Source organism: Balaenoptera acutorostrata, chromosome 2, assembly GCF_949987535.1.
Source record: "Balaenoptera acutorostrata chromosome 2, mBalAcu1.1, whole genome shotgun sequence".
NCBI classification, from domain to species: domain Eukaryota; kingdom Metazoa; phylum Chordata; class Mammalia; order Artiodactyla; family Balaenopteridae; genus Balaenoptera; species Balaenoptera acutorostrata.
Genome location: NC_080065.1, coordinates 62,114,502 through 62,141,342, shown reverse-complemented (window position 1 = coordinate 62,141,342; position 26,841 = coordinate 62,114,502). Strand labels below are relative to the sequence as shown.

At 36.2% G+C, this 26,841-nt stretch overlaps 1 protein-coding gene across 7 annotated transcripts in view; it reads left to right on the top strand.

Annotated features, from left to right (window-relative positions):
• Positions 1 to 26,841, top strand: part of GFM2 (GTP dependent ribosome recycling factor mitochondrial 2) — a 47,607-nt gene that overhangs the window by 13,697 nt on the left and 7,069 nt on the right. For 5 of the 7 annotated variants that reach the window (XM_007175921.2, XM_007175919.2, XM_007175920.2 and 2 more), the window contains 12 exons: positions 838 to 926; positions 5,491 to 5,579; positions 7,115 to 7,175; positions 7,435 to 7,614; positions 11,156 to 11,236; positions 12,562 to 12,710; positions 14,158 to 14,298; positions 14,382 to 14,481; positions 15,211 to 15,400; positions 17,323 to 17,399; positions 19,631 to 19,769; positions 26,661 to 26,840. In XM_007175921.2, the coding sequence (XP_007175983.2) occupies positions 838 to 926; positions 5,491 to 5,579; positions 7,115 to 7,175; positions 7,435 to 7,614; positions 11,156 to 11,236; positions 12,562 to 12,710; positions 14,158 to 14,298; positions 14,382 to 14,481; positions 15,211 to 15,400; positions 17,323 to 17,399; positions 19,631 to 19,769; positions 26,661 to 26,840 (1,476 nt within the window). The remainder of the gene's footprint in view (positions 1 to 837; positions 927 to 5,490; positions 5,580 to 7,114; positions 7,176 to 7,434; positions 7,615 to 11,155; positions 11,237 to 12,561; positions 12,711 to 14,157; positions 14,299 to 14,381; positions 14,482 to 15,210; positions 15,401 to 17,322; positions 17,400 to 19,630; positions 19,770 to 26,660; position 26,841) is intronic. The other 2 variants (XM_007175922.2, XM_007175923.2) reach the window with 1 other exon arrangement.

Below are 26,841 nucleotides of genomic sequence, written 5' to 3'. Positions count from 1 at the left end.
GGGCCTCTCACTATCGCGGCCTCTCTTGTTGCGGAGCACAGGCTCCAGACGCGCAGGCTCAGTAGTTGTGGCTCACGGGCCTAGCTGCTCCGTGGCATGTGGGATCTTCCGAGACCAGGGCCCGAACCCGTGTCCCCTGCATTAGCAGGCAGATTCTCAACCACTGCGCCACCAGGGAAGCCCAAGTATGTTCATATTATTGTGAAATAGATCTCCAGAACTTTTTCATTTTGTTGAACTGAAACTCTATACCCATAAAACGACTTTTCTTCTTTGTCCTCTCCCCTGAATCCTGGTAACCACCATTCTACTTTCTAGATCTATGAGATTGACTACTTTAGTTACCTCTTATAAGTAGAATCGTACTCTATTTGTCCTTTTGTGACTGGCTTATTTCACTTAGCAAAATTTTTCAGGGTTCATCCATGTTGTAGCCTGTGGCAGGATTTCCTTCCTTTTTAAGGCTGCATAGTATTCCTTTGCCTAGAAGTAACACATTTTGTATATATACAAAATTTTGTGTATATATATGTGTGTGTATATATATATATATATATATATATATACACACACACACCATTCATCCATTGATGGATATTTGGGTTGCTTCTGCCTCTTGGCTGTTGTGAATAGTGCTGTTCTGAACATGGGGGCATAAATATCTCTTTGAGATTATCCTTTCAATTATTCTGGGTGTGTACCCAAACTGGGATTGCTGGATCACGTGGTGGTGGTGGTGGTGGTGGTGGTGGTGGTGGTGGTGGTGGTGGTGGTGGTGGTGGTGGTGGTGGTGATGGTTTAAAGATTTTAGGTGTTTAATTCTCATCTTTTTCTTAGGTCATGTGGACTTTACTTTGGAAGTTGAGCGCTGCCTAAGAGTGTTAGATGGTGCAGTGGCTGTGTTTGATGCCTCTGCTGGTGTAGAGGTAAAAAAATATTGTCAAAGTTAAGTAAAGATAGAACAGCATGATTTTTTTAAAAAGGAGAATGCATCAGATTGATTTAACTATAACCCTTTATTTGGTAAGCTCATATAAATCCAATTATGGGTAAAGGAATTTGGAATTTAATATTGAGATGTGATCTATATATGATCTCATATACTTCAAAGTAAAAGGGAAAGTAAAGTTTGCTTTTCTGTAGGAAATACGAAAGTTTTGAGAACTGTGAAGAGGCTGAGATTCTTACTTTAAAGCTAACAAGTTAGTCTGCCATAGTTTTATGGATTCTGGCAGAAGACACAAGATTTCTGAGTCAGGGATGAAGGACTTTATTAATCACCAAAATAGCAATATCCAGAGTATGAGCATTTCATTGTGTTGGTTCCTCAAGCCCTAATTCCCATAGGGTGACAAAGGGAAGTCAGGTGACAGCTGCAGTGGAACCCTGTGCTTAGAGAATGCAAGTATTTTATAATGGGCAGTAAACGTGCCTGCTCTTTGCTCTGAAGGGATACATTGTCTTCCAGGGTTGTAAGCCAACCTACCTTTTGCTCTGAAGGGAGATACAATATCTTTCTAAACTGTTCACTATACAAACATTTTTGAAAAGATAGTCCAGAATAAAGGCAGTCAGTGCCTCTCCTGACAAAACATGCAGAAATGTGAGCAACCCATGAAGGATTTTCTCCCAAAACTTAATATAAAACTTGAATAAATCCTGAAAGTGGGTTTATAATAAAATTGTTGCTACTGGGGTCAATTATGCTCTCTTTAGCTGGTACTCCATTTGTTTTATAATCTCAAGATTGACTTTATCTTGAATATAGAACCCACATTAGGTCTTCTAATCTTAAAATTACTAAAAGCAATACCTTAATTAAGGTATCAAAATCAATATCCCCCAAAATGGGACAAATTGACACCATGGACCTCCTGATATGATGCACTAAGAAGGATACAACATTACCTATGTTGTATTCCTGGCAAAAATGTTTGGCCCAAATCATGAGAAAACAAACAAATCTCAATTGAAAGACATTGTGCAAAACAATTGGCCAAGACTTTTCAGAAATTCAAAAAAATGTTTTAACATAAGGAAAATGAACAATTGGGGTTGGGGGGAAGCTGTGGAATTGTTCTAGATTAAAGGATTCTAAAGAGACAAGAAAACTAAATGTAATATATCCTCTGTGGCTGAATCCTGTATCAAAAAGAAAAAGTTACAAAGGACATCACTGGGAAAATCAGAAATTTGAATATGTAATATATATATTAAAGTATTGTGTCAACTTAAATTTTCCTGAATGTGGTCTTTGTAATTGATTATGTAGGAAAATGTCCTTATTCTTAGGAAATGCATGCTGAAGTATTTAGGATTAAAGTCTCATGGTGTCTGCAACTTGCTTTCATGGTTCAGCTCCCATCCACCCATACGTACACACCTGGTGTTAGTTTGGGTACTTTGATCAGTAGATGCCAAGATGGGATTAGATGTATAGGAGATTTATTGGGGGGAAATGCCTGTGAAGAATAAGGGAGAAAAAAGGGAAGTGGGAGAGGGCGTTCATACCACAGGGCAGGCTGACACCTGTGAAGGAGAGGGGGAAGGATGGGAGATTGGTCAGGAAGAGTCTCAGGCTATAGAACAGTTCCAAAAGGGTTTGGCTACGCTCATGGGGAGTCCTCGAGCTAATGTTACCTGTTAGAGGAGCCCATGTCTTGTGGGAATAGGCCTCCATTAGTACTTCTGCTGAGCTCAGTCATTAGCTGGAAACAGCCCCCAAGAAAGTGGGCCTTGAGAATACATGGTGGTAGATCTAGAAGGGTAACAGTTGGAACCATCAGTTAATCATGCTCTTTATAGTAGTTCCAAGTGGCACATTTTCCCAGACACATAATGTTTTATAGAGAGAGAAAAAAGGCAAGTGTAACATGTTAATATTTGGTGAATCTAGGTGAAGAGTACGTGGATACTTATTGTACTAGTTTGAGGGGAAGTAATACAGTTATTGAAAGCCCCACCTGAGGACCCCTGACAGACAGTGATATTTGCTTGATACAAAGCCTGACACTGATGTCTGAGGTTGATTATACACCGATTATTTCTATTACTTTGAGTCATTTCATTTCCTAATGCTTCCTGTCATTATAACTTCTTTACATAAATTTGACACTTAATCATTCAGATTACATTATTTACAAGATTGAAATATGCTGTAATAGGAAGTTTCTGAATTTGTGATACAGGAGGCTATTGTTTGCTAAAACAGTAGATGGACTTTTAGCTGGCAGGTGGGGTGATGGAAATTTTTGTTTTATTTCTTAATATGTTTAGTTCTAGGGAAATTTATAATATATATCCCCCCACCCCCACATGAAAATTAGTTTGGAGTGGATCATAGTGTTAAGCTAAATCCGTATACCTTCTAGAGGGAAAATAAAGTATTATCTTAACAACTTTGGCGTGGGTGGAGAAGGTGGTAGGTAACAATTTCTTGGAGAAGACACAAGAAGCATAAAACAAAAACAAGTTGATTAATTGGACCTCTTCAAAATTATGTGCTTGAAACTTAAAAAAGAAGGCAAGCCTTAGACTGTGAGAAAATTTATAATGTTAGATAAAATATTATATGAATGTTAAACTTCCAGAGTGCAATAACAGTTGATTATGTAGAGAATATTATTGTCTTAGGGAGTATGTGCTGAAATTTTTACAGTACATGTGTATGACCAAAGACTTGTATCCAGAATATATGAAGAACTGCATATCAACAATAAAAACTAACAACCCAATTTAAAAAAAGACAAAGGACTTGAATGGCTACTTCACCAAAGAAGACATGTGAATGACCAGTAAGCACATGAAAAGATGCCCAGTCTCATTGGTCATTAGGGAAATGCAAATTAAAATTACAAAGAGACCATTTCATACCCACAAGAATGACTACAATTAAAAAGAATGATAGCAAATCTTGGTTGAGGATGTGGAGTAACTGGAACTCTTACACATTGTTGGTGGGACTGTAAAATATTATAACCATTTTGGAAGACTATTTGGCAGTTTCTTATAAAGGTAAATATACACTTGTCCTATAACCCAGCAGTTCTACTCCTCCATCTTTATCCAAGGGAATGAAAACATTTGTTCACCAAAGATTTGTTCAGAATGTTTATAGCAGCTAAATTCATAATAGTCCCAAATTAGAAACAACACAAGTGCACATCCACATGTGGATAGAAAAACTGGTACATTTATACAAAGGAATTTAGCAGTAAAAATGAACCAGTATGCCCAACAACATGAATGAATGTCAAAAACATCATGTTGGGTGAAAGAAGCCATGCTATTTATATGAGGTTCAATAATAGGCAGATTGAATCTATGGTGACAAATCAGAACTGGTTGCTATGGGGGGAGGGACATAAAAATCTCTAATGTTCTGTATGTTCTTTCTCTTTATTGGGGTAATAGTTATACAAGTATATGCATTTATTAAAATTCATTGAACTATAAACTGAAAATCTGTATTGACCCTCAAACAACATGGGTTTAAACTTCATGGGTTCACTTATATGTGGATTTTTTCCACTAAATATGGGCTTCAGAACTATATAATCCATGGTTGGTTGAATCCGCAGCTGCAGAACTGCACATAGGGAGGGCCAACTGTGAAGTTATACGTGGTTTTTGACTTTGCAGAGGTTGGTGCCCCTAATCCGTATATTGTTCAAGGGTCAACTGTATTTTATTGTATATAAATTTTACCTAATAAAACAAATGACAAACTGGCTTCTGTTTTAACAGTGTCAGCACATTAGGCTTTTAATGCTCTGCTTCAGGGCTATTAGACTCTACTAGGCAAACTATTTATATTTAACATGTACAGAAAGTGGAATTAAAAGAAGCCAAATATTAAAAATTACTTGTTTAATAATAACAACAACAAAAAAAGCCAAATAGAAAAGCATATGAGAATTGTAACTTAGAAATACAGGTATTGGCTTCCTTTTCCCCCCTTAAATCCTCTTCAGTTTATATGAACATTCAAACATTCACAGTAAAAATACACGATTTTTATCATAGTAACGTTTTATAATACATTCCTATTCTTTTTACATCACAACTGTCTGAATTAATTAAGGCAAAAGTCCATATTTCACAGATCAGAAAACTGATGAGTTCAGTATTATGTGATGTTACTAAGTAAGGTGAAGCCAAACAAAAAGTAGGTCTTGTAATTCTTGGTTAATTCCTCTTTCTGTGACTCCCAGTACTTCCCAGTTGTTAATTCCCTTTGTGTTGCAACCTAGTTCACCCGAAGTATTCTCAGTTTGAAACATAATCTTCAGTCATGCTTGATCATTTTCTTAACTGTTTTAACCTGATAGCATAAGAGTGGGTCTAGAGGTATGTGTGCAATGGTGCTAATTCTATGCTAGAATAGGGCCCAATTCTATGTTATAATAGAGTCTTAGGTCTGCTTATTCCATGTGTAGTAACATAGTTATTTTTGTCAAATATGGGTTTTTTTCCTTATCTTTGCTTTAGGCACAAACTCTTACAGTATGGAGGCAAGCTGATAAACACAAGATACCTCGAATCTGTTTTTTAAACAAGATGGACAAAATTGGAGCAAGGTATTTAACATGTGTTTCTTTGGCTTATCAAAGTAAGAATATGATTTTAGCTTTTAATGCACTATAACTTAAATTTATAAACAGCTGTTCCCTATAAAGTATAAATATTCCGTGGAATCCCAATTCAATCCCATTTAAAAAAAATTTCAGAGCAGCTGATTCATAGGTAAAGGAACAATGTGGGATTAATAGAGAGCTGATAGATGATGAATCGTTCTGATTCTAATGTAGAGAGGCTTTATCCTGTTTTCTAGGCTCCTGACAGAGTGATGTCTTGCTGGTTCCATTGCTTCTATTTACAGCTGTATGATCGAGTCCTTGTATTGCTGAATGTTACAGTGCTCCCTGTCAATGCTTATGGTGGAGGGAAGAGAATTGTTTCTTGTAGCTGCTTCAGAGAATGATGTTCTTCCTTGTCCCTGATTTTCTTTAGCTAATGGGTAAAATGCTCTCAATGAAAGGAAACTAGGAGAGGAGAATGTAGATGTTTTGAGACCTGCATATAGGGCAAAAGAGTTAATGCTGAGATGCAGTGGTAATACTGCAGACTTACAGAGTGGTAATCCAAAATGGATACGTTGTTCTGAGAACAGAATTCAGACAATCAAGAATATATGAAGGATTTGGAGAAAATGTGAAGGGGCAAGAATTAAGAATTCAAAGGATGCTGGGGAAATGTGAAAGGGAGAGATCCTGATCTGTGGTATGAGAGTGTCAATAAGAAAACATAAACCGTGTCTCTCCTGATATCACACAGTATGCTTTGTATTTCTGTAACTCTCTACAGTAATTCTAAGGCTGCTGGTTTAGAGGACTTTTGTCTTGATTAGTAAAAAGCACAGCAACCTTCAAAATGTGCTAAGCTCAGGTTCTGACCCTTTTCTGTTTGGAGTTCCTTGAGGTTGATGGAAATACTGCCTGTACTGACTGACAGCACCTGTGATGATGGGGAGGGAGATGACTGGATAGTGGGCTGCTTCTTAAACACATTGGGACCAGAATGATCTGCATGAGTGTATGAATCAGCCCACGTGCCAAAGATGTGTCATGCGTTCCATAGGTAGCCAACCCTAGTGTTAGCACAGAAATGAACAGCATAGCATATAATATGAAGAATGCCTAAGATGAAAGTTTAGAAAAATTAGTCAGGCTGGCTCTTGGAAGAAAGTGGGTAGTCGTGTGATAACAAATATAGTTGTTAGAAGAAAGAATCTTTGACTTGTAATCACAAATCTTGCATTTGAATCTTAACTCCAGTTTATTATGTGTGACCTTGATCAAGTCACTTAACCTCAAACTTTAGTTAAATGAAGCTCACAATAATAATAATACTCTAAATACCTGTGTGGCAGAATTATGGTAGATACTCAATCGCTATTATCTGAAATTAACATTAAAAGATTAGACAAGATATTGTCCCGTGGAAAACTGTTAAATGGTGAACGTTAGGAACCATTTAGGGTTATAATTTTAGAGAACATTCTTAAATCCTGTTTTAAGGATCTTAACATTTTAAATTATTTTACTTTCTACAGTTTTAACTATGCAGTTGAAAGCATCAGAGAGAAGTTGAAGGCAAAGCCTTTGCTTTTACAGGTTGGTTGATTAATATGAACAGATCCTTCTCAGTTTCCTCATCAGTGTATTTTACTGTGGCATATTATATACATTTTTGAAGCTATCGCAAATCCTTTTGGAAGAAGTTAGGATATAAATCAAAATAGGTATAGATTATGGCAATAATGATAAGAGACATTTGGGGGGTAGTGGGGAAAGATAAGTTCTATCACCAGTGCAGTTCTAATTGAGTTCTAATGATCATTTAATAAAATGTTAATCTCACTCTGACTTACAGTTACCAATTGGTGAAGGCAAAACTTTCAAAGGAGTGGTGGATGTAGTAAGTAAAGAAAAACTTCTTTGGAATCCCAATTCAGATGATGGAAAAGACTTTGAGAGAAAACCCCTCTTGGAAATGAGTGATCCTGAATTGCTGAAGGAGATAACGGAAGCAAGGAATGCCTTAATTGAACAAGTAAAATAAATACTTTGAGCTTAAAATTGCGTAAATATTTAGAAACTTTAAAAAATATTTATTGTGAAATTTCATCTAAAATTACATATGGAATATGTATAATATAATACAGTGAACACCAGTGTAATCACCACCCAGCTTAAGAAATAGAATATTAGCAATATTCTTGAATCTCCCTGTGCTACACCCTGCTCTTCTCGCTCCCTTCCACTAATCATCTACTCCCCCATCACCACTATCTTGATTGCAGTGTTTATCTTTCATTTGCTTTACTTTATAGTTTACAGATATATATACTACAGATATATACCTAGTTTTCCATGTTTTTGAATTTTACTTAAATGAAATGATACTGTTAGTATTTTATTACATTGTTCAACATTATGTTGGAGACTCATTCATGTGTGTGGTTATACTTCATTCATTTTCAATCCTCTATAGTGTTCCAGTATATGATTATCCCACAATTTATTGTCTGTTCTCCTGTGGATGGACTTGAGGTTGTTTCCTCTTTTTTGCTGTTACAGTGTTGCTGTGAACATCTTGGAATGTATCCCTTTGCACACATTGCAAGAATTTGTTAAATCTAGGAGTGGAATTGCTAGGTCAGAGAGTATGTCCATCTTTTACATTAGCAGATGTCAAATTATTTAGAAAATTTGCAAACAATTTTATAGTTAATATATAACTCTAGACCTCATCCACCTTCAAGATTTTAATAGAAAATAGTAAGATTGTTAATATTTATAATATTTATAATAATACAGATTATATTAGAGCAATAAGTAAAACATACCTTAAATAAATTCTTATGGTAGAGAAAAGCATGAGTCTGAACCCTCTGATTTTTTTCACTTGTAAATTAAACTGGTTAAAATAGAGCCTTTCATCATTAATTTTTTTCATTCATCTTTTGTATAAAGTTATTTTTGAAGTTATTATTTTCATTATAATGTATAGTAATCATCAATTTTATCATTAACATAATAATGATTCTTATTTTTATTATTGGATAATAGTTATTGAGGACCTACTATGATATAGCTTAAGTACTCTACATATATTACTTAATCCTCACAACAACCTATGGTATTCCCGTTTTATAGGTGAGGAAATAGAAGCTTAAGATGCTTAAATAAGTTGTCATACAGCTAATAAGCAGCAGAGCTGGAATCTGAACCCAGGTCCATCTCAGTTTAGAGCTAGAGCTCTTACTGTTTTGCTGTACTCCCTAATTGGGGTGGGGGGGGTGCATAAAAAGAATACAAGGGGAATTGATGTATATTAATCAGTAATTGGGTACATAACTGGTTCCCCTTTGAGGTGTTTTGTCTTATACAAAAGAGCTATCAGAATAAACCTAAGAAGGATTTTGTAATCTACTTGAGGAGCCAACATACACTTACATAGATACATCATATTGTTCTAGGACATGGTAGTAAATAATGAAAATAAAATTTGTGGGACTTCCCTGGTGATCCAGCAGGTTCAGATTCTGTGCTCCCAATGCAGGGGGCCTTGGTTCGATCCCTGGTCAGGGAACTAGATCCCGCATGCTGCACCTAAGAGCCTGCATGCCACAACTAAAAGAGCCCACGCACTGCAACGAAGATCCTGCGTGCGGCGACGAAAGTCCCACGTGCCGCAACTAAGACCCAGAGCAGCCAAAATTAAATAAATAAATAAATATTTTAAAAAAAGAAAATTTGAGACTATCATTAGACAGTAATAAAGTACTCATTACAAGGAATAAATACATATGTATAGAATTAGAGAATAACACCACATCACACCTGCTAGGATAGCTACTATCAAAAAAACAGAAAATAAGTGTTGGCAAGGATGGGGAGAAATTGTAACCCTTGTGCACTATTGGTAGGAATGAAAATGGTACAACTACTGTGGAAAACAGTATTGTGGTTCCTCAGAAAATTAAAAATAGAATTACCATATGATTTAGCAATTCTACTTCTGGGTATATATCCAAAAGAATTGAAAGTAGGGTCTTGAAGAGCTATTTGTTCATCCTTCTTCATAGCAGCATTATTCACAATAGCCAAAAAGTGAAAGCAACCCAAGTATTCATCAGCAGATGAGTGGATAAACAAAATGTGCTATGTACATACAGTGGAATATTATTCAGCCTTTAATAAGGGAGGAAATTCTGACATATGCTACAACATAGATGAACTTTGATGACATTATGCTAATTGAAATAAGCCAATCACAAAAAGATGAATACTGTAGGATTTCACTTATATGAAGTATCTAGAGTCCTCAACTTTATAGAGGCAGGAAGTAGAGTGGTAGTTACCAGGAGCTGTGGGGAGGGGAGAATGAGGAAGAGTTGTTTCATGGGTATAGAGTTTTAGTTTTGTGACATGAAAAAGTTCTAAAGATTAGTTTTACAGCAGTGTGGAATATACTTACCACTTCCTAACTATTCACTCAGAAATGGTTAAGGTGGTAATTTTATGTTTGTTATATTTTATCAAAGTTAAAAAATTTTTTTTGAGTTAGAGAATAAAATTAGTGTGGACTAGAATCAACTTCCTGTGTTCTAAAGGTGAACAGTAATGAAAACAGTGCTTATTATATACTTACTATATGTTCTGGAAGCATAATTTGAATTGGTTATTTAAACTTCACAGTATCCCCATAGGATAAGTACTAGTATTGTCTCCATGAGTGACCAAGACAAAGAGAGGTGATGTAACTTGACCAAAGTTTTTTTGAACAAGTTTGTAAGTAGTGGAGCCATTTCCAGACAGTTTGATTCCAGAAGCTATGCTTAACCATCATATTTGCTGCTTTTTGGAAAGATGGTTGGGTACGTTTCTGCTGCAGTTAGCTGTTAAAAATGTGTTTTTCTCACCAAGTTTGAATGTTTTGCTCCCTTTTACTATTACAAACTTTTGAAACTCTTTTGTTAATTTTATTGTCAGTTGAATTCTCCTGTCATATAAGCAGATGATTATGAAATGAACATGAATTAGATAATTACATTTTTATTATTGAAATGATACCGCTACACCTTCAACTTAAATTTATTCCCTCAGTGAAGGACTATAAAACAAGTTCAGTCCTTTTACTTTGAATGTCTTGGAGATCTGGTGAACATTCAAAATATTAGAGGATTACCAAATGAAACTTTTTTTTATGAACTAAGACCCCCCCCCAAAATCTATTTAAAAACAGCAATTCATTGTATATATTATCATTGGCTATCAGCTGTGGATTTTTTCTTTCTTTTGAGCACTCTGAGTAGGTAGCACACTTTATTGAGGTGCTCTGTCTGGCTCTGGCTTCCCATGAGTTTAGGAAACTCATGAGAGCGTATCTTCAATTTTCAGTCTCCTTTCCTTTGAAAGAAAAACTCTTTATCTCTTTAGAAGACGTGAAGAGTTCCTTGGCCTGGATAAGTTAGATCATGTAGCTGTCTTGAAATATTTGAGTAATGAATATTTATGGTGCATAGACTTAAGTTAATAGTTGTGATGGTGAATGCAAGTTACAGAACTAATAAAGCCTTTCTTTATAGGTTGCAGATTTGGATGATGAATTTGCTGACTTGGTTTTAGGAGAATTTAGTGAGAATTTTGATTTGCTACCGGCTGAAAAGGTACATTTTATTATTCATTTACTTTGACCGAGTTTTACTAATTGGATGTGGTTTGATTACTATGTTGTAGGTGGGTTTTTTTTTCAACTTTGCGTATCATTAGAAAATGCGGACTTAAAAATTAGGAGAACAATGTTAAAAATTAGAAGACATTGTTCATTTACTGCAGCCTTTTCCCTTCATTGTGGTCATTTCACTAAGTAGTATTAGGGAAATCACAGATAGGATTTTTTTTTTTTGATCTACTGGTCTTTTGGACTACTATAATGGTAATTTTTCTCAGAACATTTTTTCTGAATCTGTTTTAATTGTTAGTGGAAACTTATTCCAGGTCTTCCCTTTTTTTGGTTTTCTTTTAAAATATATTAAACCAGAGAATAAGCCAGTAAAATACTGGTAGTATTTGAATTATGACAGATTTATTCAAGGCATTTTTAATTTTTTCTGCCAGGAACCTTCCTCCCTTGAAAAGTGTTTTTAAGTGGTAATGTTTTAAGTGGGCTCCAAGATGAGCCCAGCAAATTCACTTGGTTATTTTTCATGAAAAGAAGTAAAGAAAAACACAAGATCTGTAGATTAATTTTGAGCCATTTGAAGTTAGAGGTGGAAAAAATTATTTCTTTTCTTTTGAATGAAGTGCTATAAGTTTGAATTTTTTTCTTGTTTAGTATTCAAATGCTTAAATGCAATGTTTATTGTGCCCTATAGTCACATAACATGATTTCTGTTTTCAAAGAGCTTACAATCTAAAATTAAATTGACCCACCGTTTCTCTTATCAGTAGCTTGCAAGCACACCTAAGCTTTTCTTGGTTTTTGAGGTTTTTTTAAAAATTGTTTCTACTTTGATACCTCATTTTCCTTTGTATTTTATTTAATGTGGATTTAATTTATTTGAAGAAGTTGTAACTCATTTATATTTCTAATTTCTAACCAGTTCCTCTAGTAGACTATCAAGGTTAAATCACAAGTATGTTAATTCACTTATTCAAGAAATATTTGTATGCATCTACTTTATTTTAAGCACTTTTCCAGTTTCTCGTGATTTACAGTATCTTTACGGGACTTACTATAATGCTTATATAGATTTTACATTCTAGTGAATGGGGAGACAGATAATAAACTAATAAATATATATCTAATATACCAGGTAGTGATTAATGTTATTTACAATGAAAAATAAAGCAGAATAAGGCCATAAAGAATGATGGAAGTGTGCTGAGGAGTGATATTTTACATGATTGGTTAGGGAAGGCATCTAATTCTGGGATATTTTGGTCAAGAGCAGAATACTACACATAGAACATTTATACCTCTGCTTTACAGCTACAAACTGCAGTACACAGAGTAACACTGGCTCAGACAGCAGTGCCTGTGCTTTGTGGAAGTGCCCTGAAAAACAAAGGGGTCCAGCCCTTGTTAGATGCTATTACTATGTACTTGCCTTCACCTGAAGAACGCAACTATGAATTTCTGTAAGTATGCAAGTGCATAGATTAAAATCGTATAGCCTTGAAAAGACAGGTAGACAGATAGGTCTTGTTTCACAGAGAGTAGTTGAATCACAATTTTTGAATAACATTGGTAAAGAATATTATTCTAAATAATATAATATAGAGCCATAGTAATTTTTACTTGAAAGGGATATTTGTCATCATCTCTTGTAACCTGCTGTGTTTACAGATGGAGCTAAATAAGAATTTATGGCTTTTTTGCTGTGTAAAAGTATAAGTGTTGACCCTGCCATCTTAGTTAAAAAAAAAAAGTAGTATACTGGGGGTGTTTGATAGATATTCTATAGATACATTTATATTTATTCTGGATTTCAAGATTTTTCATAATATTTTTTGACTGTAAGGAAAGGTCCATTGTTTTATTCCTTGTCCCTAACAGCTTTGTCCTTCGTAATAAGTCCTCTAAAATCTGAGTGAGTTTTGTGCCAAATGGCAGACAGAGGTGGACTTTTATCCTATTAACTAGGACCTGAGTCACTTTTCATCTCTCTCAACTGGAGAGGCATTATGGTGATGTGATGATGAGCATGGACTGTGTACTGCCTGCATTTAAATCTCAGGTCTTCCAAGTTGCTTTAACCTCGCATCTATAAGATGCAGAGAATAGGACTTATCTCATAGGATTGTTACAAGAATCAAATGAGCTAATATTTATAAAGCACATAAAACAGTGCCTAGTATATGATCAACCCTCTATATAAGGATTTGTTAAATAAAATTAAAATTTGGAGGGAACAGGAATAAGATTAGAGAAGTTCAATAGTAGAAGTGTTCTAACCTACTTTGAATCATGGACTCCTTTGAAACTAATGAAAATATGGAGAAATATTTCCATATTTCCTCAGAAAAATGTACCTATGTGCAAAGTTTGGCAATTTGAGAGGGATTCAAACTTTCTGAAACCTAGTAATGAACCCCAATTTAAGGACATCATTCTGTAAGTGTTCGCTGTGTAAACAAGTTCAAGTTTATGGTGTAGATTTATATGGCTATGCAGCTGAAGAAAAGTGGGAGGAGAGAGTGAAAGCAGTAATTGGAAAGTACCTATTTGTTTACCCTGTATGGGGTTTTAAGAAGTGGTGTGATGTTCCTAGGTATATTTTTTGAGGAGGGAAATCTAGGCAAGAATTATTTGCTAATAGAGGTAATATTTGGAAGAGAATCCATTGCTTTTAGTTTTGAGGAATTAATGGTAAGATGTCCAATGAATAATTTAGTCTGGTGGAGGAAGAGGGGTACATAATACATTATTTAATTGGCCTTGGTAGCTAAACTAGAAGATATGAGGAATCTTTGGAGGACATCAAGGTTAGGTTTATGCACTGATTCTGATCTGATCTGATCTGTATAGATATATAGGAAGTGTATTTTAAAGTGGCTTTTCTGGAACTTCTCCTTAATTTTATAGGCAGTGGTATAAGGGTGACTTATGTGCCCTGGCATTTAAAGTTCTCCATGACAAGCAGCGAGGCCCACTGGTTTTTATGCGCATTTACTCAGGCATGATAAAACCCCAGTTGGCCATCCATAATATTAATGGAAACTGCACGTAAGTAGAAGCCGAGGTTATTTTCTAAAACTTCACTCATTTCTTTAAATATACTTTTACTAATATAAATCATGGTTTTACAGGGAGAGAATAAGTCGTCTGCTTTTGCCATTTGCTGACCATCATGTAGAAATCCCTTCACTGACTGCTGGTAACATTGCTTTGACTGTTGGGCTTAAACACGTAAGTGACCAAATCGTTTCTCTAGGAAATAACAGCTTAAATGTTTAACTAAAAGTAGGTAATTTGTAATAGCAAAAACCCATAGACAATCCAAAAGCTATCAGTAGTGGAATAATGAATATTGTAGTATATTCATCAACATGGTTGAATCTCAAACATTTAATAGAAAGAAAAGTAAATTACAGAAGACTATGAACAGTATGGATTGTATTCATATAAAGTTCAAATCCAAGTAAAATAAATACACTATGGATATATACTTATGTTTTAAGTTTATGTAAAATAATGTTATTTTCATTGTTTTTTTTTCCTATCTTGATTATTGCCGACAATTAAATCTAACTTTATAACTGATCAGGTTAAAAAGAGAAGATATTTTGCCAATGAAGGCTCTGTAAGGGCAAGGATTTTTGTCTCTTTCGTTCTTTTGTCTCTTTTGTTCAAAGATAAATTTGTTTTACCAAATGAGTTTTAAATGTATTTTTTGTGTGTATGAGTGTTTTATTGTTAGAATTTATGACAGCAATATTTTGGACAGAATTCTTCTACAACTTAAATTAGCTTTACCAATGCAGAGTTATAATGAGCTTAATGAATTTGTCTCTCTTTTAAGTTCTGATGAAGAGGAAGTGCTACCTTAAAATTTTTCTTTGGTTTTCGTGGTCCTTGGTGGAAGCTGAGTGCTTGCCAATAGCCTGTTTTGTCCCAAGGCATCTTCTTTGCTTGCAGACTGCCACTGGTGACACCATTGTCTCATCCAAGTCCAGCGCATTAGCTGCATGTCGTCGAGCGGAAAGGGAGGGAGAAAAGAAGCATAGACAAAACAGTGAAGCAGAGAGGCTTTTGTTGGCTGGGGTGGAGATTCCAGAACCTGTTTTCTTCTGTACCATAGAACCGCCATCCATGGCTAAGCAGCCAGGTACAAATAATCTTGGTGCATCAATTAATTAGTGTTCTGATAATTTAGATAAAGTAGTTACATTTTAACCTCAAAAGGTTTCTTATGTCACTGAGTTCAATTTTATGAGCATTTATTGGTAAGTATTTCTTACGATTGGTCTAGTTTTTTAATTCATTTTTATTTTTACAAACTCTTTTCATTTTTTTTCTTTCAGCTTTGCCATTTTTCTCTTACCATATTCTTCCTTATTCTTGTTCTTGTGGTGCTATCTATGGGATTCTAAGTAATTGACCTCAGGACTGCCCTTCCAGTATATTAGATTAGATGGTAACCAATTCATAACCGATTCAGTTTCCCATCACTATTTATAAAAATCAGCTTTTCCTTGTTTTCTGGCTTAACTTTTAGAACTTAGTGAAGATACTTATATACTAATGTCATTTGTTTAATGTCATTTGACCTTTTTGAGTGATAAATAGTTTGTTCTTTAGCATATTGGCTCAGAATACTTCAGTGGCTTCTCATTACTTATAGCACAAACCCAAACTCCTTAGTAGAGTATATAATAAAGCTCATGATTCCAGCTGTAACATTTCTTGTTAGATTTGGTTACATAGAGCATAAAACCCCCAAATAGCAGTTGCTTTAATGACAAAAGTTCACTTCTTTCTCTTGTAAAATATGCCTTGAATTGGTAGCCCAGGGATTCAAGGATGACTCCACACATCATCAGGCACCCAAGCTCCAGTCTTTCCATCCCGCTTCTTAAAATTTCCTTATAGCTACATTTAACGAAAGTTAAAATGGCAAAATTAATTTAGTAATATATTTTACTTAACTCAGTATATCAAAATATTATCATTTCAACATAATCAATATAAAAATTATTGAGATACTTTACTTTCTTTTTTCTTTTTTCCATGTGAAGTCTTTGAAACCTGGTATGAATTTTACACTTACAGCTAACGTTAATTCAGACTAGTAATATCTTGTACAGATGGGCTGTGGCTACCATTTGGACAGTGCAGGTCTAAAGAGGGAGCATGTGCATATCAGTTAATTAATTGTATTAAAGTATCCCTTTACTTTAGATGGCATATTTAATGCAAATAACATACAGTTGACCCTTGAACAACAGGGGGGTTGGGGCCCCAGCCCCCCACACAGTTGAAAAGCCCAGTATAACTTACAGCCAGCCCTCCGTCTGCTTGGGTCCTCCAATTCTGCATCCGCGTGTAAGCAGACCCACATCAGACCCATGTTGTGCAAGGGTCAGCTGTATTCTTACTTCCTCTTTGGTGTGATAATTCATCATAGAGTGATCACATTAGTATCTCTTTATTCATGATGTAATTTAGCTTCCTTTTGCCGGTTTCTTATTATTGTATGTGTTTCTAAAGTCTTTTTTGCTTTTTTTGTCAGTTCCTTAACCTTTGCAGAACATAATCAGATGATGTTACTGTCCCATTTAAACCCTTCAGTGGCTTCCCAGTGCAAATCCAGACTCTTCACCATGGCCTTCAATACCTTACGTGGTGTGCTCCCTGTCACACATCTCCCTCCTCACCTGATGCTACTCTTCCTTTTGTCCACCAATATCCAGCTACGCTAGCCTTCTTGTTTCTCCAATAGAAGCCATTCCTTGCACAGCCATTTCCTCTATCTGGAATTCTTTTTCTTCAGGATTTTACTTGAGATGTCATTCTTTTTGGTTTGTGCCTTTATCTAAATCATCCTGGACAGGTCTTCCCAGGTCACTCAATCTCAAGTAACCTCCCATCACTATCTCATCACCTTGTTTTATTCTCTACAGAACATTTCTGGCTTTTTGAAATTTTCTTTTTCAAAATTTGCTTGTTCATCTATTTTCCCACTAGAATGTATAGTACCTTATCTAAAAAAATGAAACATAAAGATAACAGTTATTGTTTATCCTCTAGATTTGGATCATGCATTGAAATGCCTTCAGCGTGAAGATCCCAGTTTGAAAGTGAAGCTAGATCCTGACTCTGGACAAGTACGCATATTATTATTTAATCCCCAGAATCTTTCAATAAAAACATTTGTATGTGTGAGAGAGAGTGGTTAAGTGCATATATCCAAAACATTGGTCTCTACCCCTGAAAGAAAAAGCCTTCTTTTTTGGTTCTCTCATAATATAAATTGCTGATTATATTTTGACTGTCAAGCTAAATTCTAATTCCTCAGTATGATTATACCTTACTTATATAAACTACTTTCCAACATTTCTACCTTCCAGAAGACAGCCTTTTGTGAAATTTTGAAATAAGGTTCAGCCCCAAGACAAAACCTTGAGCCTCTTATGCTAAAACTTATAGAAGCAGCTTTCTAAAGGGAAGATGCAAAGGTATACTTTTAAAGATGGTAACACACCTAAAATGGGTGAGAAGTGCTAGATTACAGTCTAACAATGTGGGAGGAAATAGAGCCCTAAAGTTGGTACAGGACTGTGCTGTATGTTATATAGTACAGTAGAAGAACACATATTCATTCTGCATCTTCTTTTTAGGGAGGCAGGGTAGAGTTTATATAAAATTCTAGAAAAATTTCCTTAAAAAAATTATAAATTTGCCTTTAAAAAGGATAAACTGATTTAGTTAATCTGAAAAATATGGAGTACTTTATTTTCCCAAATGCCAGCTAAATGAGGTAGCAATTTAGTTTAATTGATTCTGAAGGCTACAACAGCAATTAAAACAGAAACTTTTTATTTAAAAAATGTCAGTACATATTTTTTTTTAAATAGCAAATAACATTCAAGTGTACAAAGTAAAGAATTATAGTCTCCCTTTCAGTCTCTCTATCCTATTCTACATAGGTAATCACTGTGAAAACTTGGTGAATAGCCTTTCACACTTTTCCAAACATCCATTTTTCTGCTGTGCAATGTTATAGAACACAGTATTTATGTTTCCAAATGTATATGTACAGGTATATAAGAAGTCATTCTATTTGTATTACTCTACAACTGGCTTTTTTCCAAATAATTACTTCTTTAACTTTATATTAAAGTATAGCAGTCATATACCAAATAGTTTTTTATTGTTGTTCCTTACAATTACAGTTTTATTATAGTGAAAGGAAACAAATCAGAACCAGCCAAAGGAAGAGACACCTAGGGCAAAGTCTGGGAGGGTTCTAAATGCAAGGCTTTTTTTCATCCTCCTGGCATAGATTATTGTCAGTCAGGGAAGCTCACCCAAGCCTTCCGTGCCCAGAGTTTTTATTAGGGCATAATCACATGCTGTCTATGTGGTTGACATTTAATCTCTAGTGCCTCCTGTAGGTTTGGGCTACTACCTTTACTCTCTAGGTTGTAAATGGGTACAGCTATTCCAAAGCTGCATCATAAATCACATTGTTAGACTATCTGGTGGACAAAGGCCCCAGACAAGTAAAGACACTTCTATCAGGCAGCATCTTGGCCTAGAGATAACTTCCCAGTAGCTGAAGGCAAGGGCCAGGTCTCTCTTTAGGGTAAAGTTAATGCCTCACTACACAGATGGTATATGAATAAAATGGGGCAAATGTGGATTCCTTGCACTATATTCTCTCATACACAAAGATCTTCTTCAGGAAAAACCATTGTTGCTTTCTAAAAACAAAAACATGTTTTGATTGGTTTTGATGCAAATTTGGCTGACAAGGACCCAAAATAACATTGGTTCAAAGAAGATAAAAGTCAATTTCTCTGTCACGTAAAGTTCCAAGCTACTTTGGAAGTTTCAACTGCCCACAAAACTGTAAGGTGCTCAGGATGGTTGGGAAATAGCCATGTGGTTGGGAGTGTTTGGGGGAGGGCTTATTCCCCCCATTCACAAGATGTTGCCCTCATTCACATTTCAAGACAGTTGTCTATATCTTCATTAAGAGAAGGGCTTTATTTACCCTTAAAGACATAACCCAGAAGTTACCAACATCATTTATGCTTATATTTCACTGGCCAGAACTTACCTTTGTAGTTGGGAAGTATAGTTCGAGTTAGATGCCACTTACCCAGCTGATAATTCAACTATCAAAGAATAAGAGATTGGCCTAGTGATTCACTTTTAATTGATTTTTATTTCAATCAGAAAAGTTAAAAGCAGTGTTTTGATGTAGGAGCCAAAAAAAATTACAGAAATTCATTTTGTAAGTAATGAAAAAATATATTGATATACCTTTATTAGTATTTTGTGATAAACTTAATTTTTTCCTTGATCTTTGTTTTCTTCCTCTTTTAACCAGACTATCCTTTGTGGCATGGGGGAGTTACATATTGAGATAATTCATGACCGAATCAAGAGGGAATATGGACTGGAAACCTATCTAGGGCCCCTCCAGGTGGCATACCGAGAGACCATCCTAAATTCAGTTCGTGCCACAGGTAAAAAATACAACATTTCGAATTCACAACATTTAGAATTCGCTGGTTCTGTTGCTCTCTTTTTCTCCAGGACCTGTTTTCTGAATCTCTTAGTTTAGTTGCATAAGGCAGGGTTCATAGTCACTAGTGTCTTCCATCAGTGGGGACAGGTTTTATGTGTGTGTTTTCTTGTTCTTTAGCATTTGTTTGTTTTAGACACAGCTCTATTTCATTACAACTCATTTATTACATATATTGGCTGAGCCACTCACCAAGCAAGTGTGCAGTGGGATCAGCCATTGAAGTAGACAGCTCATCCCAGTCCTCACTACCAGCAGGAGTATAACAGTTTGAACTTGGTGTGTCAATTTCACTCTATAAAGTGAGTGGAAATGGGGGGTGGGGAAGGTAGAATTAGATGAAGGTAGTCAAAGGGTACAAACTTCCAGTTATAAGCTAAATAAGTACTAGTGATATGATATATGACATGATAAAGATAATTAATACTGCTGAACGTTATAAATGGAAGTTAAGAGAGTAAATCCTAAGAGTTCTCATCACAAGGAAAAATTTTTTTTTCTATTTCTTTAACGTTGTGCCTATATGAGATGATGGATGTTCACTAAACTTTCTGTGGTGATCATTTCGTGATCTACGTAACTTAAATCATGTTGTACACCTTAAACTCCTGCAGTGCTGTATGTCAATTATATCTCAATAAAATAAGACATAAAACTTTAAAATTTAGAAAGAAAAAAACAAAAATAGAGTGGAAAATAATTTCCACTGTTTAGTAAGTATGGTAATCCTGTGCTGATGGTATTCTTAAGAAAGTGCACTTTTTATATTTCTGTCCCAAAATGTAAGAATTCATGATTTTTCTACGTATGATAATTTCAGTTTGGTTCCCTTAAACAAAAGAACATGACAATCATTCCTATCGCCCCCGAAGGAGGAAACATGGGCAGGTTTGTGAAAAAATATAGAAAAGATATGTTTAGGATAACTAGGAACTTTTAAGCAACTCAGCAATTTCTAAAAAGGCCAGGTGGTTATTTTTCATTGAAACTTGAGAAATTAAACAAGCAGGATATAGGGGCAAAAATGACATGATGATTTCTCTTTCTGGACTTTATATCTGGAAAAACCAAAAATTCTGGGAAAATATAAATAACATCTTTTAAATTAATGTCTGAGATGGTTAGAATGTAATGGAAATTTCCAGAGGCCAAAAAGGAAACCGGAGCAGGAATCTTGGAAAATAAGCCAGCACCTAAGCCACTAGCTATCTTGGAGAAATCTGTGGTCATGTCTAACCTAGAACTTGAGGGCCACATCCTCATGGAAGTAATGAGGAAAATCTTCTCCATAAAAGAAGAGGACAAGGAAACTTGTCTGACTGACTGTGGGGCAAAGGGGCAAAATTTCTGAGAATTTGTAACTGTAGGCTTCTGATAGCATTTTCAGCCTAAATTCATAGAACCAATGTGACCTGAAAAACTCCAGAGAAGAATTTAGTGTAAAGTGCTCATGGATTGGTAATATACCAAGGAACCTGGAGAAAACAAATGTAGGGCCTCTTTAGATAAATGTATCCTCAATCCAGGCCTCAAAGAAAATCCCACAAAGGAATATGAACTCACAATTTAAAAAAAATTTTTTTAATAAATTTACCTATTTATTTATTTATTTTTGGCTCTGTTGGGTCTTCGTTGCTGCACGTGGGCTTTCTCTAGTTGCGACAAGTGGGGGCTACTCTTCGTTGCGGTGCACGGGCTTCTCATTGCTATGGCTTCTCTTTGTTGCGGAGCACGGGCTCTAGGTGCATGAGCTTCAGTAGTTGTGGCACACGGGCTCAGTAGTTGTGGTGCACGGGCTTAGTTGCTCCGCGGCATGTGGGATCTTCCCTGACCAGGGGCTCGAACCCGTGTCCCCTGCATTGGCAAGCGGATTCTTAACCACTGTGCCACCCGGGAAGCCCCCCCCCCCCCCGCAAAAAAAAATTTTTTTTTTAAATCATAAAACCTTGAGCAAAGACACAATGAGCAAAAAAGGCAGCAGAAACAATAAACATCACAGGCAGACCAGCAAAGGCTTCTGATACTAGAATTATATGCTGAGTATAAAATAAGTATTATTTTTGAAGAAATAAGAAAGGGGATAGAAAGTATTAGTAAGAAATAGGAGACTATCAAAAATAAGCAGGCAACAGAACATCATGTTATCTGAGAAAGAAAGGAAATGCTCAAAAAAATGATGGGGATGTGTCATAAGGACACAGGAACCAACCCAAAGAGGCTCCACTGGCTAAATCTGGGTTAATTTGAACTCCAAAATAATTGCAAACAATAATCATAGACCACTGAGAAAAAGTTGGAATTCATGAGTCCATACTGATGATAGACCAGAAAGAAGAAGAGACTCTTCTTCCTTACACTGAAGTGCCAAATGCTGACTGTTAGATGTTGAGGAGGAGGGCTGGAATAAGAAATTGTCATCTTGTAATTATGGTGAATGCTTAATATTGAGTACATTGTTGAGCAGCGTATTTGCATGGTCTTCAAGTGTCTCGCTCTAGATTGCTTATTAGTTACAAGGTGAAAACTAGTAACCAGATGCTGCAGCAATCAGACCACACCCTGACTGGACAGTCAGATCACTAATGATCACGTCACTGATGAGCAGCAGATTACACTTGTGTACATCTAGAAAATTATAAAAAGGTACAGACATTAAAGAAGACCTAAGTTAAATGGAAAACCATACTATTCATAGGTAAGAAGACTAAATATCATGAAGATACCAGTTCTACCCAAAGAAGTGTATTAGACATTAATACTTATTATAAAGCCATAGTCATTATGACACAAATCAAGCTAAGAATAGACAAATATACCAGTGGAACAAACCAGAAAGCCTAGAAACAGACTCATATCTATGTGGAAATTGGATTTACATCAGTGATATTGCAGCTCAGTGAGAAAGGGTGGACTGATATTCAATAAAGGGGCCTGGGATAATTATTCATATGGAAAAAGATTTAGATTTCTACCTCATACTGTATACAGAAGTCAATTCCAGGTGAATTTAAAAGCCTAAATATGAAAGAAGAGTTGGAAATCTCCCTTTGAGCACAAAAGAATAAAGAGAATAAATGCTAATATATGCAAAAAAGAAAGAAAACCCCAAAACTTTATGAAAGGGAAACCTTCAAATTTTTGGAAGACAATATAGGAGAATTGTTTTACTAACCAGATAAGGTTGAAACTATGAACTAAAAAATTACTAAAGATATTATTGAAATTAAGAATTTATTCGAATACACTATAAAGAAAGCAAAAAGACAAGCCAAAAGCTGAGAGAAGATATTTGCCTCATATAAAACTGACAGATTAGTATCCAGAATATATAAAGAACTTCAAAAGATCATTAAAAACATGACAACCAACCAAGTAGAAAAGTGAGCAAAAAAGATTGAACAGACATTTCACAAAAGAGGATACCCCAAAGGCCCGTGAACATATTAAAAGATTCTCAATCTCAGTAATGATTAGGATCATGCAAGTTAAAAGGACAAGATGGCATTTTATGCCAACAAAATTGGCACAAATGCAAATCTGACGATGCCAAGTGTTGGTGAGACGTTGAGCAATGGAAAGTTTTACAAAAACTTCTGGTGGGAGTGTAAATTATATAACCACTATGAAAATAGTGTGGCAACTTTCTTATGAAGTTGACTATGTGCAGACCTTACTACTCAGCAGTTCCACTAGTAAGTATATGCCCTAGAGAAAATCTTACACATGTACATTGAGAGACAGATACAAGAACCTTCATAATAGCATTGTAATAAAACAAAACTTTAGGTGAAAAAAATCCAAATATTTATGGACATAGTGGATAAATTGTACTCTGTTCATATAATAGAATACTATATAACAGTGAAAAAGAATGTACTACATCACCAGGTGTCAATCCAGATGACCCACAGATGTGAAGCAGAAAAGAGCAAATTGCTGAATACATGGAGTATAATAACATATTCAAAACAAAGCAGAAGTAAACTATATTGTTTAGGGATACCTGCATCTGTGATACAACTCTAAAGAAAACCATATGAATGTTTAAATACAACATCATGATAGTGGTTGTTTCTTCAGAAGGCTTCTAGGTTACTGGTAATGTTCTGTTTCTTTAGTAGTATTAGGTTTCATGAATGTTCATTTTGTTTTTAGGTTATGCATGTATTTTTAAGTATAAAATATTTCATAATATAAAAGTTTTATATTTCATAATATAAAAGGAATTATGAAGAGGAATTATAGAGCATAATTAGTTCTTAGTTTTGAATTTGGGCCATGAGTCACCGTGTTCCATGGTCACTCACATAAATACAGCATAGTTTTGTCTTAGTAAAATCTTGGAGAGTGGTGATGTTGCCAAAAGCTCAACTTCTCTGTATACTGGTGCCAAATCAAATCTCAGAGACAGAGTTTTGGGTGAAGTAGAAAAGGATAGCCTTATTACTTTGCCAGGCAAAGGGGGACACAGCAGGCTCCTGCCTCGAAAAACTATGTGTCCCAACCTGGGAGGATTTGATGAGGGTTTTATAACAGTGGTTCAAAGGTGGGGTCTCTGACAACATCATGGTGTACACAGGGCTTGCACTCCCTTCATCTCGTCTTCAGGTGGTCTCCTAATCTTGAGGAGCTTCTCTGGTCCCTTTAATCTTGCCTCAAGTGGTTTCTTGGCTGCTTCCTCCCTTGATTAGCAACTGTTCGAATCTGCCCTTTGGAACTAAGGGAAGGTCATGGAGGCTGGAGTCTTGCCTTCAAGAAATGGGGGACAAAAGGGCCTCCATGCCACAGGGCCTCACTCGGTTTCACTGACAGCAATTGGTTGTTAGCTAATGAGGGAGTCTATTTTCATTTTTACAAATAGATCACTAGTTTTGGGGGAAGAATTGTAAACATTAAATGTTGGGTTGGCCAAAAAGTTCATTCGGGGGACTTCCCTGGTGGTGGAAGTGGATAAGACTCTGCACTCCCAATGCAGGGGACCCAGGTTTGATCCCTGGTCAGGGAGCTAGATCCAACGTGCGTGCCACAACTAAGAGTTTGCATGCCACAACTAAGGAGCCTGCCTGCCACAAGTAAGACCCAGTGCAACCAAAAAAATAAATATTAAAAAAAAAAAAAAGTTCGTTGGGTTTTTCCGTACCAGCTTATGGAAAAACCCAAACGAACTTTTTGGCCAAACCCAATACATAAAATATTGCTGGAAGAGTGTATGAAATTTAACTTTGTTGGTTGGCAGGGTAAAGACTTTTAATTTTCATTAGATAACCGTTTATACTCTGTTTTACTTTTAAATAAAAATTTTGTGTTTAGAAGAATATCAGCCACATAAGAAATGTTTAAAAGTGTAATCTGCATAACAAAATTTGTGTGATCAGCTGCCTCAACACACCCTAACACTGAAGCAATTTTTTTTTTTTTTTTAATTTTTTGGCTGCGCTAGGTCTTCGTTGCTGCATGCGGGCTTTCTCTAGTTGTGGCGAGCAGGGGCTACTCTTTGTTGTGGTGCACAGGCTTCTCATTGCGGTGGCTTCTCTTGTTGCAAAGCATGGGCTCTAGGCATGCAGGCTTCAGTAGTTGCAGCACGTGGGCTCAGTAGTTGAGGCACGTGGGCCCTAAAATGCGAGGGCTTCAGTAGTTGTGGAGCATGGGCTCAGTAGTTATGGCTCACGGGCTCTAGGGCTCAGGCTCAGTAGTTGTGGCGCACAGGCTTAGTGCTCCACAGCATGTGGGATCTTCCCAGACTATGGATTGAACCCGTGTCCCCTGTATTGGCAGGCGGATTCTTTTTTTTTTTTTAACATCTTTATTGGAGTATAATTGCTTTACAATGGCATGTTAGTTTCTGCTTTAAAACAAAGTGAATCAGCTATACATATACATGTATCCCCATATCTCCTCCCTCTCGCGTCTCCCTCCCACTCTCCCTATCCCACCCCTCTAGGTGGTCACAAAGCACCGAGCTGATCTCCCTGTGCCATGCGGCTGCTTCCCACTAGCTAGCTATTTTACATTTGGTAGTGTATATATGTCTGTGCCACTCTCTCCCTTCATCGCACCTTACCCTTCCCCCTCCCTGTGTCCTCAAGTCCATTCTCTATGTCTGTGTCTTTATTCCTCTCCTGCCCCTAGGTTCTTCAGAACCTTTTTTTTTTTAGATTCCATAGATATGTGTTAGCATACGGTATTTGTTTTTCTCTTTCTTACTTCACTCTGTATGACAGTCTCTAGGTCCATCCACCTCACTACAAATAACTCAATTTCATTTCTTTTTATGGCTGAGTAATATTCCATTGTATATATGTGGATTCTTAACCGCGGCGCCACCAGGGAAGTCCTAAAGCAATATTAATAGGTGATTCAGAGCAGGTTTTTAATGTTGGTAAACACAGAAGCAGATGCTTTCTTTTTTTTTTTTTAATTAATTAATTTATTTTTTGCTGTGTCTGGTCTTAGTTGCGGCACGCCGGGATATTTCGTTGTGGCATGCGGGCTCCAGAGTGTGTGGGCTCTGTAGTTGCAGCACATGGATTTGGGTTTAGTTGCCCCACCGCATGTGGGATCTTAGTTCCCCAACCAAGGATCGAACACGCATCCTCTGCATTGGAAGGTGGATTCTTAATCACTGGACCACCAGGAAAGTCCCAGCAGATGCTTTCTTGGTAGAACTGTTTAGTCTGACATTTTTATACTGTATTTAGTGTCATTGTTGATATTTTCTTCCACTTTACCTTCCACGAGACCTTGAACTTGCTGATTATAATTTTGCCAGTTGTCGTAGCTTAACATCTTTCTGGAACAAATCTCTGAGGTACTATATTCGATTTGTTTACAGATACTTTAGATAGAACTTTAGGAGACAGACGGCATCTTGTGACTGTAGAACTGGAAGCAAAATCACTGGAAACATCATCTCTTCTGCCAGTCATCGAGTATGCAGCAAGTGTTGCCGAAGACCTTTCGCAGGCCTCACGAGAGGCCATTGAAAATGGCCTTCACAGTGCGTGCCTCCAAGG